Source organism: Zonotrichia albicollis, chromosome 21 (genome assembly GCF_047830755.1).
Source record: "Zonotrichia albicollis isolate bZonAlb1 chromosome 21, bZonAlb1.hap1, whole genome shotgun sequence".
NCBI lineage: Eukaryota > Metazoa > Chordata > Aves > Passeriformes > Passerellidae > Zonotrichia > Zonotrichia albicollis.
In genome coordinates, this window is record NC_133839.1 from 11,840,580 (window position 1) to 11,856,585 (window position 16,006).

The 16,006-nt window shown below is 51.0% G+C and overlaps 2 protein-coding genes across 11 annotated transcripts in view; one reads left to right on the forward strand and one right to left on the reverse strand.

Annotated features, from left to right (window-relative positions):
- Positions 1–1,791, reverse strand: part of MAPKAP1 (MAPK associated protein 1) — an 81,952-nt gene extending 80,161 nt beyond the window's left edge. For 2 of the 4 annotated variants that reach the window (XM_074556043.1, XM_074556040.1), the window contains exon 1: positions 1,654–1,791. The gene's annotated coding sequence lies outside the window, so the exon portion shown is untranslated. The remainder of the gene's footprint in view (positions 1–1,653) is intronic. The other 2 variants (XM_074556041.1, XM_074556042.1) reach the window with 1 other exon arrangement.
- A 2,168-nt stretch (positions 1,792–3,959) lies between these two features.
- PBX3 (PBX homeobox 3) overlaps positions 3,960–16,006 on the forward strand; it is a 100,245-nt gene continuing 88,198 nt past the window's right edge. For 2 of the 7 annotated variants that reach the window (XR_012583383.1, XM_074556018.1), the window contains exons 1-2: positions 3,990–5,125; positions 5,960–6,033. Coding sequence is in view for 6 of the 7 variants with exons in the window: in XM_074556018.1 (XP_074412119.1) it covers positions 4,929–5,125; positions 5,960–6,033 (271 nt within the window). In the remaining variant the exon portion in view is untranslated. Of the gene's footprint in view, positions 5,126–5,959; positions 6,034–16,006 lie in introns of all 7 variants that reach the window. The other 5 variants (XM_074556020.1, XM_074556019.1, XM_074556022.1 and 2 more) reach the window with 5 other exon arrangements.

Here is a 16,006-nt window from a genome sequence, read left to right on the forward strand (position 1 = left end):
GACAGGTCCCAGGTGTGGGACAGGGTCCCAGGTGTGGGACAGGGTCCCAGGTGTGGGACAGGGTCCCAGGTGTGGGACAGGGTCCCCAGGTGTGGGACAGGTCCTGGTGTGGGACAGGGTCCCCAGGTGTGGGACAGGTCCTGGTGTGGGACAGGGTCCCCAGGTGTGGGACAGGGTCCCCAGGTGCGGGGCAGGGTCGATCCCTGAACAGGAACAAATGAAGACACCAGAGCTCCATGCCCATTTCTCAGCCAGTGTCACTTGCCCTCGGATGCCAGAAGGAATTGTGGATCCCAGAAGGAATTCCCTCACACAAAGGGCTGTCCGGGCTGGAAGGGGCTGCAATCCCCACCCTGAGGGGCTCAAGGAATGCCTGGAGGGGGCAGTCAGTGCTCTGGCCTGGCTGACAAGGTGCTGGTGAGTCAGAGGCCGGACTCGATGATCTCAGAGGTTTTTTCCAACCTCAGTGACTGTGTGATCTCCAAAAACAGTGGCCATATGGGAATGGGCAGCTCCTGCACGGGGCTGCGACCAGCATGGTGCTCCTGTGCTGTGCCATTTGTTGCCATAACTGACCTTTCTGTACAGGTGTGTGCTTTTCATGCTCACAGCTTCGAATGGTCCGGAAAATTTTGCGCTACAGAACACAGATCCCTGTGCCAGGCTGCTTCACCTGCAGAGGCCTTCACTGATCCAAAGGAAATGCACAACAAGAATGTAGCTGTTACTTGTTATTTTAATATTCGTTATTTGTTATTTTAAATTTGTTACTTGTTGCAATTGGGTGAAAAATTAACTAACCGATGAGGAAAGGGTGTTACAACAAAGACCTGAAACACGATTGATACAGAAATTGACTAAACTGGTTCTCCCTGCTTCAGTTATTTCTGTACAAGTCTATACGTACATGCTGATCTCAATTTATTTTTAATCTAACCTAAAAAAGTGTCCGTGAATGGAGCTGTTCTGAATTTGGAAAAGTAACCGAGAGTCTAATTCCCAGTCTTGCATCTACCTGACAATCCCCCGACGCCTAAAACCGTCCAGAACACTCGGGATATCCAAGCTCGGCGTCTCTGTTCAGTCAATTTCCAAACTTCACTAGCACAGAAACCACACATTGCTGGGTGTCCCGGACACCGTTCCCGCTGCCCGGTGTGCTCCCGGCACCGGCAGGCAGGTGCAGAGCCGGGAGCCCCGTCCGCACCGGCATTTGGGCGTGACGCTGCCCAAAGCGCCGCCGGGAGCCGCGGGGCGGGCAGAGCCCTCGGTGCGGCCGGGACACGGGCACGGGCCATGTGACCGGGACACATGTCACGGCACCGGGATGGAGTGACCGGCGCCGGCCGGTGCCGCGTGCCTCCCGCTCCCCCGGGGCATCCCGGGCTCCCCGCCGGTCCCGCCGCTGCACCGCACTCACCTGGCCCCGCCACCCATCGCTGCCGCCGCTCGCCGGCCCCGCTCCGCCCGCCCCGCGCTGCGCTGCTCCCGCCCCGCCGCCGGCAGACGCGCCCGGGGAGCCCCGGTGCCCCGAGCCGCGTCCCGGGCAGGCTGGCAGCCGCCGCCGCCGCCGGTCACGGCATCCCGCGGGGCCCGCGAGGGGCTGACAGCGCGGGCAGCCCGGCCCCGGCCGCCCCCCCGCCCCGCACTTACCGGCGCCGCCGCCGCCGCCGCGGGGCCGCGCAGCCGCTTCCGGGTCCGGGTCCGGCGGAACGGGCGCGGGGCCGCGCGCGACCCGGAAGCGCCGCGGCCGCGGAAATGACGGCGCGGAACGGGCGGGGCGGTGGCACCGGCGGCACCGGCGGCGCGGAGCGGCCCGGCCGGAGGCGGTGCGGGCGCGGGTCACGGGCTCCGGCGGGCACGGCCCCCCCGCCCCTGATGCCCGGGTCGGTACCGGGACACCCGCGCGGCGCTCACCGGTGCCGCCCGGTCACACACAGGAGGCTTTTCTCACGGGGACCGCACCAGTTTTATTTCCAGTTTTATTTCCAATAAAAGCACCGTGCTGGTAGCGCGCGGTGTACACACACAGAGGGATGAACCCCACGCACGGTCACTGCTCCCCGTGCCCCAGGCCCTGAGCAGCGTCCCTGGGTCACCCCGGGCTCCGGGGCTGTGTCCACACGGCTGTCTGGGCGAGCAGGGGTGCCGAGCCACACCGCCGGCCTCCTGGAGCCCCAGCTGTTCCCAGGGTTCCTGTGCCTGGCCGTGTATCCCTGCCGCCTTTCCAGACTTGCTGGTGCAGCCTCCGCAATTTCCTGTGGAAGTAAGGACACTTGTTAATTAATCCCTGAGGAAAGGCTAACGTGGCAGTCTCAGCAGCTGCCTTTGAGAGGGACAGTGGACAGTGTGGCACAAGTGCCACCAAGGGCCTGTGAGGAGCAGGTACCAGTGACTGGCACTGCAGAGTAGGGCAGGAGCTGGAGCTGCCCCAGCACAGAGCATCTCACAGGGAGATGCCTGAGTCAGTCCAAAGCTCTGGAGTGACTGGACTCAGCCTCCTAAAACAGTACAAAAAATCACCCAGAACAGCAGCTTTCCGCTGATGTGGTGAGGCCCAGCAGGTCCCTGCAGGGGCCAGGAAGCCCTCTCCTCTTTGCAAATGCATTGGTGAAATAATCACAATAATACCAATTTAAAATGCCTTTGGGGTAGCATTCTTAGTAAAACTGGATAACACTGAAAACTCACTGGCTCAAGACAGTCAATGGTGGAGTATTTAAGATGTAAAGTAATTGAAATATGAATGAATTCACTAATTGCATGGGGGGACAGTGAGAGCACAGATTTGTTGACCAGGAGCCATCTCCATCTGCACCAGCCACACCTGACCCTGGCCAGCTGGTGAAAGGTTCCAGTGCCATGCAGGGCCCGAGTGACGGCGTGGGATGGCGATGCCAGCCGGGACTGGGGGAGCCAAGCCTGAGGCATGAGCCAGAGCACCAGGAAGGTTAGAGGATGAGTTTGGGCACGCTCCACTGAGATCGTCCGTCACAGACAGAGCACATTCAGCACACTGAGGATCGTTTAAGGGCCGCTGTGACTGTCCATCGCACCTACAGCAGCCTTCCTACGAGGCCTCCGTGGGGGCAGCTATGTTAGACACCACCAGAGTGTGCGCAAAATGGACCAGGGCTGAAGGAATTTGGAGTGAACGGGGCAGTGTCCCACGGGAGGACAGCCTGAGGAGGGGTGGCAGCGACCTACAGGGAACCTCTTAAGAGAACGAACTCGTAATTACCCTGGGTGCCTGTGCTTTATTCTCTTCCCATTTCCGCGGTTCTGTGCAGATTTACACAAAGATAATTTGCAATGACGCCGGTAACGCACGGTCCGAGCCGTGGGCTGTGTCAAAGGCTCCTGTTGTGTCCCGCAGCTCCTCCGCGGGGACACGCTCAAATCACGGGCCGCGGCACACCGGCCCGGGACCCTTCATCCTGCGCCGGGGCTCCATCGCACGGCCGCAGCTGCCGGCCTCGGGGCAGGCTCGGCCTTGCCTGGCTCCCGGGAGCTCGGGAGGCACCGGGGCTCCATCGCACGGCCGCAGCTGCCGGCCCGGGGCGGGCCCGGCCTCCCCCGGGAGTTCGTAGGCACCGGGCCTGGCCCGGCGGGACCGCGCGGGCCCTGGCCGCCGTCACCACGGCAACGGGGGCGGGGCCCGTGCCGCTCGCCCCGCCCAAGCCGCTGTTCGAACGGCCCAATCACAAGTTCCTCAGGCGGGGGCGGGGCACGAGGCGGGGCGGGCAGGCACGACACCATCCTGCGCGCGCTGATTGGCCAATGGCGCCGGCAGCTCCCGCTCTCTCGCACAGCGATTGGTCATCGCGCCCGTCGCTCCCGCACGAGGCCACCGCCTCCCGCCCGCCCCGGGAGCGCGGGCGCCGCTGGGCCCGGCGGGAGGGCCGCGCGCGCGGACCGGGGCGGGCGGGGCCCCGCGCGAGGCGGGGCGGGGCGGGGCGGTGGGACCGCCCGGCGGGGCGGGGCCGGGCCCGGGCGGGGCGGGGCTGGCGGGCGGGGCGGGGCCGGCGCTCCGCTCCCTCTCGCGCGCCGCTCGGCTCCTTCACAGGGTGACACGTCTGCGGTGAGTGAGTGGCGTTGGCAGCCTGTCAATCCCTCACCGGAGCGGCCATCAAACAACATAAAACACGCGCGGGCACCGGGCGCGGGGCTCATAAATTCCGGCGGGCCGATATTTTTGCACATTGCTTTGCAGAGAGTGTGTAATTAATTTTTTTACAGTTCTTTCCCCGTTATTTCCGCTCTTTTCTTTGCACAAGTTCAAACTTTTGATTGCTGCTGTCTCACCCCCGTGCACAGACTTGGGATCGTTTGTTATTTGGGGGGGAGGGCGATTAATTTTTTTTTTCCCTCTGTGATTGTGTTTTCTTGGCTTTTTTATGTTGCAATTTGGGGGTGGGGGTGTTCGCTGGTTTGTTGTGGTTTTTGCTGTTTGCACCCTCCCAACTTCTGAAGGATTTGAAAGCGAGTTTTTTTGATTTTGTATTTAATTTTTTTTTTTAATTTTGCCTTTTTGCAAAGAAGATTTTTGGACAAGTGGGGAAAGACATAAAAAGCAACAATAAAAATAAATAAGGAAAAAAAAAGCTTTGGAGGAAGATTGTACCAGGAAAACCTCACAGAAATCTGCTCAGCTCATTTATCCGAGGCACCAATATGATGATGATGAAAGAAGATTGTAACTAAAGAAGAGAGTGATTTACTGCCCTGGGAAGGAGAAGAGAGTGGAATAAACAGCTGAGATCCGGTCAAAACACAAATACTACATTTTTTTGTTATTGTTTTGTTTGGCTTTTTTTTTTTTTCCTTTTTTCGTGGTGTGTGTGCAGAGCGCGGTCAGGAGCGCGGCACTGGGACTGAGCGGGGCAGGCGCTGCCGTGACCGCCCGGAGCGCGGCCCGGCCCGGAGCCATGGACGATCAGTCCAGGATGCTGCAGACTCTGGCCGGCGTGAACCTGGCCGGGCACTCGGTGCAGGGGGGCATGGCCCTGCCGCCTCCCCACGGACACGAAGGGGCTGACGGCGACGGCAGGAAGCAGGACATCGGCGACATCCTCCATCAGATCATGACCATCACTGACCAAAGCCTGGATGAGGCACAAGCAAAGTTGGTTTCGTCTAATTAAACCTTGTCTTTTAAAAAAATTATTATTAATATTATTATTTTTTAAATTATTTTTGGTGTGTGTGTGTGGTTATTGTTTCTCTCCTTCCTGCTCCTCTGCAGAGACCCGGAGTCTCACAATTAAGAGCAACTTCTTGGGGCCGTAAGAAATTTACCAGCAGCCAAGGCAGAGCCAAGTTGCTATTTAATGATTTCTTTCCTTAAAAAAAAAAAAAAAAATAGATATGATAAATGTAGAAGTGTGCGATGGTTCTGCCGTCACTGTGGCGCGGGAGGCTGTGGCTGGTCCCTGCCGTTCCCGCTGGACACTGTCCGGTGGATACCGGCCTTTGCGCCGCCGTCCATCCGTCTGTCTGTCCGGCCATCCCTCAAAGTACAACTTTGCCTCTTTCTTTCTTTTCTTGTCTCAAAGTGGCAGCAGATGAATTATAAATCTGACCAGATATTGCTGCAGGAGAGGGTGTGTGTGTGTGAATAAAACCCGAACCAAACCCTGGCTGTATTAAATCACAATAAATACAAAAACAATGTTAACTCTGTACACCTCCCCCCCCTCTCCCCAATCTCCTTAATAAATCAGTTCTAATATCGCAGGACGGGGACGAGGGGGGTGGTTTTTCCCCCTCGGTCGGGCGGTGTTTGCACAAAGATAATTCCGCATGAAAGCGAAGCGGGATGAGGGAGGTTCCGGCCGGCCCTCGCTGCCCGCGGCCCCGGGACCCCCGGCCGGGGGGCGAGCGGCCCCAGCGCGGGGCTGGGGAAGGCGCCATGTTGCTGGAGCCCGGCGCTAACCGCTTGTCCTGTGCTCTCTTGCAGGAAACACGCCCTGAACTGCCACAGGATGAAACCCGCCCTGTTCAGCGTCCTCTGCGAGATCAAGGAGAAAACAGGTACGGGCCGCCCGCGCCGCCGCCGCCGCAGCCATCTTAGCGCTCCCGCCTGCGCCGCGCCGGGCCCGGCGCCTCTCACGCCGCCGGGGGCGGGGGCCGGGCCGGGCCGGGGGAGCCCCGCGGGGCCGGGGGCACCCGGCGGCTGCTGAGGCGGCGGGAGCGCCGTGAAAGGGCGCGGGGGTCCCCCCGCACGGCCCCCGCGGCCCCGGAGCGCCCGCGCCGCCGTGTTCCCGTCACACGGTGTGTGAAAGACATGCCGGGGCGGTGTGACCGCGGGATTTAACCCCGGCACCGGACCGGCAGCTCCGTGAGCGGCGGGGGCGCCGAGCCGAACCCGAGGCGGCCCCGCCGTGGGCGCCCCGACCCCGCTCCTGTGCCCGGCGCTGCTCCGGCGCCTCCCGGGCGCTGGGTTTTTAAACGCCAGAATTATCAAAAATCATCTCAAAAGTGCGGGTTTTTTTCGTCTTCATTAACGCGACAGGAATGAACTCCGTGCTTTTCTTGTGGGCATTTTAGGAGATTTTTTTTTTGCAATTTTTTCACATCACTGAATTTATAGAATTTTTTGTTTGCTTGTTTAAAGAAGAAAATTCGCAAAGTATTCTGCTTTGTATTATGAGAACAAGGACATTTAGTGAAAATAATATTAAATGAAAGTAAGAACATTTAACAATAGTAAAAACATTTACCAATAACAAAAACATTTATTATGATTGGATTTAAAAATGAATAGCCAATTATTCGCATATAGCTTAAGCCATTGCCTGGCTTTTTAGCTCTATGTGATACTCAATAACATTCTGCTTAATTCCACACTGCAAAAATAAACCTGGATGAAAACAACCCAACGTGAAATCATTGCAAATCTAGCCGTGGAGCCCGGAGTGAGCGGTTCTCTGTGAATTATGGTGCTTTATGTCCAAGGGTTTCTTTGCTACCGGGGATCCACTTCAGTTCCTGCTGACAGCTAAGCACTAGGGTATTGACTGTGTTGTGAATATTAAGATTGATTCTGCTTTATGTTGCATTATATTACCCGGGATAAGGGGAATGATCCCTCTCCCTTCCCACCTACCTACGTTCCACCTCGGCCGGCTCGTAACCCCTTTCCTTCGGCTCGTGTTTGTTTCCTGCCTTGCCCTAAACTTCTCTGCCCGTCCTGCTCCCGAGCCAGAGAGCAACGTGCCCTCGGTGTTGAGACATTTGCAGGAGGCACATTTCAATTAAGGAGGCAGGCGCAGGTCCCGCGGTCACTTTATTTGCAGAGCGCTTAGCCTCAGTGTTTTGAAAGGCAAGTGTAGTCAGCCACATGTCAGAGGTGAGCTGCGAAGAAAGCCCGAGTCCTTTCAGCAGCGGGATTACTGGCACAGGGTGTTTGTGAGGCCGCCGCCGTCGCGCAGGCGAGGGGGACCTGACAAGAGGCTCTGTGGTCTGAAACCTTTCGGGAGATTTCAGTGATAACTTGTAAGTTGGGAGCCTGCATTTGTGCTGCAAGAAGTCGAGCAAGTTTTCAAGTTATCTCTTTTGTGAGAACCAACAAAGAGTGAAGGCGTCTGCCTGCCCAAAGGCGAGCTCCTGCCAGCCCCGCAGCACGGGAGGGACACGATTAATGCTCTGAGTGATTGATGGAGATGGATCCACACCTCCACCAAAAACTCTTTCCGGAAGGGGACCTTCACTCAGGGTCTCCCAGCTGAGGTGAAATGTCTGTTCAGGCTTTACTTAGTGTGCTGAAGCAAAGAAAACGTGAAAATAAATTGTAGCCCGTTTTCTGGAAGCTGTTCTCGGAGGGAACGGCTCAAACAATTCCAAACTGGAAGCTCGAGGAAGGGTCTGAGATGCAGGTAAAGCAGAGATGTCCCCCTCTCCGTGTCTTGTGGTGCGACAATCGCCAGGTGCTTAAACCTGCCTCCCATGGGGTCATGTGCTGGTGTTTAATTCTTCCTGATCAGAACCAAAGTTTACCTGGGTGTGGGAATTGCTGTGATGGCTTCATCACTGCCTTCCGCCAGAGGTGGGGAAGTCATGTCTGTTCAGAAACAAGTAATGTGGTATTTAAGTAATTTTTATATTGAATTATGTATTTATTTGCATTTTAGTAGTTTCAGTACAGTCAGCAAGGACTTTGTGAGACTGGATGGGAGAGAGCACAAGGAGTAATCCTCAATTTGCATGGAGCCACTCTGGCACTTCCCAGCAAGGGTTAATGGATGCATCTCATTTCTGAAAGCCTCACACAGGGTCAGGAGCTGAAGATTTTTATTTTTTCTCCCTGTGAGGTATTTACCATGTACAAAGCAAATCACTGAGTTACTGAATTTAGCCTGACATTTCTTTTTTAACATTTTAACATTTTCAAAAGTGCTGCATAATACATTTAAGTGCTTTACAGCTATTAATAGCTGTGTGTATTCTGAGAGGCAACCACAAGGTAGCATGGTGTTCATAAAGAAACTGCCACCTCTGGCTTTAATTAGTTCAAAGAAAAATTATACCCGAGTTCTTTGGAAGCCCCTCCAATAAAGAGGAAGATGAGCGAGTGAGGAGCCGCCGGCTCCCTTTGGCTGTGCTCTGAGGTGTCACTGGGCACACGCTCACATCTGTTGCATACCTGTGTCACACTCCGCTTCCTCACGTCCTGCCAGAAGGAATCAAAAACTGGTTTGCACCATCGTTTGGTTTGTTTTAATAGCTCTTTTTTACTGACTAAAACACCTACCGACTGGTGATTTTATTAAGTTTTCTCCAGGATGTTGCTCAACCTGGGGTCATGGTTATTCTTACGGAGAAAGAACTGAAAATATATTAATTCTTGTAGTCTTAAAATGTCTTAGAGAATTGCAATTATTTCGCAATGGAGCAACATATTATTAGGTCCTGGACTGTGCCGATAGATAATTTGGGGTTTTGTCTTTAAAAGTCATTTGTAGGCCAGGATCACACATTTATAAAAATGTCTGAATTCGTGTGCATAACGGTGCACACATCTACAGTTATTTATTTATTTATTTGTTTCCCCAAGTCCAGCAGCAACAATGATAGCTGCCAACCAACCCCGAATTTACTGTCACCACCACCCCTAAATAGCATTCATTTCCTAGTAAAGCCTAATGGCATACATGATGGTTTGCCAGATTTGTGGCCTTTGTGAGGCTTATAAGCAGGACTGACTTAGGAAGATCATAAAACTTAATGAACTTCTCGACTGCAGGAGGTGTCCGCAGGGGAAGCGAAAGGCCTGCTCGGCTGCTCGGGCTGCTGCAACTATTTTTTATGTCTAAAGAGAGAGGATGAAAACGTTCATTAAGAACGTTCTCCCCTTGCATGGATTTCGGTGTCAAAGAATGAATAAAAAAAAGCTCTGCAAACCAGACAAACCGCGCGTTAGCCACGGGGTTAATTCCTCGCTGTTCCCGTGTAAGTTACCTTTATTTTTATTGCTACAGCTGTGGCCAGCCGTGCGCTGTGGTGGCAGGGCTGCACGGCTCCTCATTGATGAGGAGCGCAGGAACGCCCCTTGTCAATGCGCTGCGGGGCTGCGGCCGCGGCCGGGGCGCTCCTTGGAGCAGCCGGCCCTGCGTGCCTCTGGCACGGCGGGGAAGTGTTAACCCCTGCCGGCACCGTGGCGCTGGAGCAGCCGGGCGCAGCGCTCTGCCCTTGCCCTGCACCAATTGCAACTTTTCCAGCCAGGGTTTAGTGCGAACAACTCTCAGTAATGCGCTGTAACCCTCAGTCCTGCCGGAGCATGAGAGGACTCGGATGGAACAATGGAATGGCACTGATAGCATACATACATGTGCGTGTGTGGGAGTGTGTGTGTGCATTTTGGCTATTTCTAAATATCAGCTGGGATGTTATTGTTACTTACTCTAGCTCTTTAAAATATTTATGTACAGTCCTGTTTTTTTTTCAAGCTGCTAAATACATATTTTGTTGTTCCCTGACTACCTGAAGAAGTCAGTGCTGGGTGTCTGTGTGCATCCAGCTCAGCTTAAATTGTTTAGCTTTTGCTTCCATCTCATACTTCAGTACCAAGGTTTGTCACCGACCCAGTGGTTGTACTTTTGAATGTATTTTTTTAATTGCCAGCAGATGTATTACAAATGATGCCGTGCAGCAGAACGTTTGGTCGTTTGCACTGTCCTTATGGCAATGACATTGCTTTTCTTCATAAATGTCCTACTAGGAAAAAATAAATTGAATAAAGTGTCTTGGTTGTCATTTGGTCATCTGTTTCCAACACATTCATTATCAGCAGCCTGGTTCTTTGGTGGATTTCTACCAGGGCACTTCTCTAGTTGAGAAAATGGCGATTTGGTGATTATGGACATTAGAGAAATTTGTGGTATTTTGTTTCACAGAACCTGAGGCTACACCTTACCTTCAGGGTTTCCCATTGCTGGTGCTCCTTGTTACATTTAAATACCCATCTTCACCTTGAGTACTGGGATTAGTGGTTCCAGAGATTTTTTTTTCCCTTTCTGTAGGGGATAAATTTGGCCCTACTTGTCAATACTAATTTGGCCAGGAGCAGGGATTTATTTTATTTATTTTATTTTATAGCTGTCTTTCATGTCCTTCCATTTATTTTTGAATTCTACACATTTGCTTGCTTATCTGAAATACCAAATTATAGCAGTTACCGTGTGGTGTATTTTAGGATGCTTGTTGTAAGTTAAGGAATTTTTGCATTCAGAGATAAATTATTATCATGGAATGTAGGGAATGCGAAACAGTCTTTTTTTTTTTTTTTTTTTTTTTTTTTTTACAGGATTTAACACATTTATCAAGCTCTGTTCCTGCAGCTTTCAATGGTAAAGTTGTATGATATGGATATTACGCTGTCTTTTTTCAATTTAAACATTGATTTGTGTGAAGCATTAATATAATGATATTTGCAGTCTACCGTAGACAAATATAAGCAGAATTAGACACTGTAAATTGTTACAAATGCAAGGCAATATTTAAATCCGGATGAAGGCTGCATTGCTGATTGCGGAGCGGCCCGGTTCGGGCGCGGCCTCGGGCTTGGGCTGTGTTCAGTTCCGTGCCCGTGCGGCCCGCGCTGGCTCTGGCTCGGCGGTGTTCGCACGGCGGTCCGGTTCGGACGTGGCCTCCTGTTCTGGGTGTTTTCAGTTCCGTGCCCGTGCGGCCCGCGCTGGCTCGGTTCGGACGCGGCCCCAGGTTTCCAGTTTTCCGGTTCCCGGCCCGTACAGCCCGTGCGGGCTCGGTGTGCGCTCGCTCGGCGGCGGAGCGGCCGCGGCTCCGGGAGGGCGAGCCCAAAGCAGCGGAGCCCCGAGCGGAGCTGGCGCCCGGCGCCGCGCTCAGCCCGAGCTGTCGGAGCGCGATTGACACCCCGAGAAGAATGCTTTGTTTGTTTGCTCAGCAGTCATGTTTAATGCTCTTCGCTTATCAAGGTGATCAGCATGGTTCAGATAACACATGCCTGACACCGCCTGCCTTTTCTCACCAGCGTGTTGACCTTTTGTCACGTTTGCTTTTCTCTGGTAGGCAATTCCTGGCTTTAAGTGTGAATGGAGTAAATAATTCACATCAATATTTAATATAAATTATTAAAGTTTCTGTCAGCTCTTACAGTTCATGCTTTTATAGAGTTGGAGTAGTTCATCAGCCAAACAGATGAATTGTGCAGCTCAGCTGGACATTAGAGCTCCTCCATCGTGCTGCCGGGGCTGAGGGAGGAAGCAGGGAATTAAATAGGAAAGGTAATGCAGCCTGCTCCTTCAGCACTGGGTTTTCAGTAATGCGCATTCTGTAGGAAGGCTCGAAGCGCCAGATAAATATCCAGCGTAATTTATTTTGTTATTACTGTACTTTTTTTTCCCCCCTTCGTGTTGCAAACGGAAATGCAGAAAACCCCACTGCCCCCCGGCATTTTCTTCTACTCTTTGTTATTGGCCTTCCCTTGGTGCTCCAGGCCCTTCCTGGGCTCAGGGTGGGAGTACTGGTGTTGGGAGGTAGGGTTTGGGTGTTTGTTGTTTTTTTTCCCCTCGGTGGTCTATTTCATTTTTAAAGACTGCTGCGGAGCCCTAAGGTGATGAAGTTTCAGGGTTTTTAGATCTTGTTTATAAATTACAGTTTATATTTTGCAAAGTGACCTGTGATTGAATGTGGATTCTAAAAACATTTTTTAAAGGAGAAAAGCTCTGATCTCTGATTGTAACAGCTCAAACGTGTTTATTGCATCAGGAATTGAATAAAAATAGCATGTTTTCCATAAAAGCATATAGTAAAAATCATTATGCACTTACTTTAATTTTATGCCCTTTTAGGTGTTTCAGTTCTTTTGTTAATGATCAGTTCAGTGCGTGTTGCACAGTCACAGGGACTGCAACAATGTGAATCACTGAATATCCCATGTAATACAAATCCATCACCTGGAAGGGAGGTGGGTTTGTATCATGTGTTTACAGGTCAAACCCTTTTGCTATACTTCAGTCATGCATCAACATTTAGAGCCAATCTCTCATTCCTCATTGTCCAGCAGGTGGCTTTGTCATAGATTATTTAATTTTTAATCATTTATTGTAAGTGGAAAAGGTTATTTAATAATATTATCCTGACGGCATTTTTTAAAAGAACAACAGTTTTTGAGTATGTCCTGTGGTGTATGACGGGGTCAATGGAAGCATCTAGAGAGCTTCAAGTACACAATCTAAATTAAGATTCTAAACAGGCATTACAGATGCTGGTAACTTTGGCAATTATCATTTTGTTTGGTGAACAGTAGTAAAACAGTGTGCGGTAAAAGTGTTTAGAGAGAGAGGATAAATAAATTGAACAGTTTTGCAATGCAAAGTGGTTTGTGGTGTTTTTGAGGATTTCTTGGCTCTTGCTTAACTGCTATTGTGAAGCCTGGAGCAGATTTTCCCATTGCTAATGCCCTAGAAGTATTAATTCACTTTGATATGCTAATTAGAGGGCATTATGCAAGAAATGAGATTAAGTGGCAGCATGAAGCCATTTGCCTGTCAGTAAATTGAGAGCTTTAGCATCAGGAGGAGCTTTGTTTTTTCTGAGTTTCTCTTGGTTTTGCATATAAATAAAATTGATTGAAAGGTCTAGAGAAGCTTCTAGAACATTGGTGGTTCTTTTTCTCCTTCTATGATTATTTAAACTTCATGTTAAAGCCTTTCTCTGAATATTAATTGATCTAATGGGAGATACTGAACATGAAGAATTTCATTGTATTCTCAGTTACTGTATCTTAACAAAAGGAAAGTATTAGAATTCTTTGTGTCATCTGATTTTTGTGGGATTATTTTAGATATATCTTACAGCTTTGTATTCTAACGTCTCTGCCTGCTCCCAGCTGCTGTGCTGAGAGCTGTACCTGTGTGGAGGTGGTTTTGCCAGTTCTGCTGTTTTGGGGATTGGTGTGAGGGCCCAGCTAGCTGAGGGCAAATGGAAGGCTCGGATTCCTGGCCAATAGGGCTGTGGACATTCGTCACCCCCGCTCACCCACAGCTTTCCCACCATTTCTGATGCAAATCACACATGTATTTTCCTTCCTTTAGCAAAGAAGGGGTTGTAATATTGACCATAGATTTTATTCAACTGTCAGAAATTGTGTTAAAGTAACATTAAGGGATTGACTTACAGCCATAAGAGTGAGGGAATTTAGAGTTAATAGTTAAACTCTGCCCTTAACTCAACTCATTGAACCTATTTATTAGAGCATATATGATACATAAGATCACTGTGCTGAGACCTCTGCTGTAGCAGGATGCTCCAGGATGGCTCAAAGATGAGATGTTCTGATAGAGTTCAATTTTCCCTTTGTTTTTTGAGGATTGGAGTTCTGGTGTGTGTGTGCATGTGTGGTTTTCATTCAGCCTCTGAGTTGCTTTGCTACAGTTTTGTGATTAGTTTTGCTTTTGCAATACTGTTTTTTAAAAAATCAGAGAAGTAATTCTGGAAACGGAACAAAAATTTAGCAAAAAATAAACCCAAAGCAAACCCAAGCCGAGCCTCTCTAGTCCTCTTAGCCTGAGTGCAGCAGAGTGGCTGTTTGAGTGCCCATCTCCTCCACAGATCATTGTCGCAAAGTCAATCAGGGGAGCAGTGCTGGAGTGACAGTGCTTGTTATGAGCCCCAATAGTTATTTAAAAGAAAGGAAAAAGGATAAAAAAATGGCCCAGAGCTGCGTGCGGGGGCCGTTCATGCTGGATGCACATGCTCTCCCTGATCCTGGCAGCTGAAGTCTATCGCTGTTGGGAAATTTTTAACATGAAGCACATGAGACACAAAGCGCGGCGGTTTCCCCGGAGCCACGGGGGTTCGCGGCGGCGCGGGACGAGTGGCACGTGCGCTGCGGGTCCCTGCCCGCCGTGCCCAGCCCCGTGCCCGCTGTGCCCAGCCCCATGCCCGCCGTGCCCAGCCCCGTGCCCACCCTGCTCCCCCAGAGCTGCCCTCATGGCAAGCGCCACTGCCCTGCTCGCCCATAGCTCCCCGGAGCCCGGCCCCAAGAATCCCATCAGCAATGTACAACCCAAAACTTAATTGTCATAGTGAACCTTTTTGGTACTGGAAGGGACAGAACATCACCCGGCACTGCAAAGTCAGTTCTCACAGGCAGCTAAAGGAAGCGTTGCTGGGCTCCAGCTGCTCATTTTGGGTTTCAGATTGTCGAACAAAAGAACTAAGTAATGAAAATGTTCTGAAGCCAACCTTAACTTTACCAGTAGACCCCTGACAGGGTTGTTTCAGGAGAAGATGGTGGTGGAGAGGAAATCCTGGCACTGCTGGTTTGAGTCCTGGTGCTGCTGTTGGCTGGGGAAGAAAGCTTCCTGCCCAGGTTTCTGTAAGGGATGTGGTGAGGAGGGCCGAGGTGACCTCGGTAGGGCCGACCCTGAGCTCGGCCACCGCCTCATGGACCTGAATGCAAGAGCTTGCTTCTCTTATCTCTAAAATGGGAATGCTATCCGTCCGATTTTTTGTGAAGGTTGTGTTGACTTGGTGCTGTGTGTTAAAAAGGAATATTTTAATCAACTGTTGGGTTTCATTAAAATTGTTATGTCAGAGGTAAATTTACAGTATCTGCTTCATTCCACTTTGGCCGCAGATGAGTTGTACCTCCTGGAGATGAAGAAATTAAGCTTTCTTTAGACTTCTTCTTTTCTTGGCTTTAATCAGGAATGTTTTTTACTCCATGGTTAGACCTTTCTTAAAGGATATCAGGGTTTCGTGCCTTGGTGGTTGGCTTGCTCAGTACAGAAGGAGAAGGTTTGCTCCCGTCGCTGGGGACCGGTGCTCTCCTTGTTCAGTAGCTGTTCAAGGCAGGTTGGCACACTCAAAAGGCTGTGCCAGACACACTTTCTTATATTTGTTGATTAAAGAAGGAAGCATGCTTTTAGCGAGGTTTGTAATTACAGAACACCCAAATGTTTGCTTATTTTCTTTCATGTGAGATCCTGGTGGCGTGATTGACTGTCACTAGTAAGAACAAGTTACAGTAGATTGTGCAATGATTCTTATTTGACTTCAAGGATGTATTTATTACCATTTTTGTACAAATTATACTAACATGAAAAGTTGTGGAAATGATTGTGCACTAGATAAGGTGATACATTACAGGAGTGGTTGGGTTTATGGAGCTTTATGCCGAGGTTTTCTCAGAAATTATAGCACAGTCCTGTCACTATAAAACCTGGAGATACACTTGGTAATAACATGCAGTGGAGGGATTTTTAGGATTTCACTTGTTATTCAAATAGAGGGGGAACTATCAGTTTTTCTACCTCGTATTTCTTTCTTGTGTTGCACTGGGCGAAGAGGGGAAAGGAAGCCTGAGGACGGCAGAGTGGGCGCTGGGGTGTGGGCACCACAGCCCTGCCCGACGCCTCCAGTGCCACAGGAGATTTTGGCACTGGTGGGGCTCTCTGGGTACCCAGCGCTGGTGTGGGATGCTGAGGGAGATTTGCCCTCCAAAGGCAACTGAGGATTTTTTTTG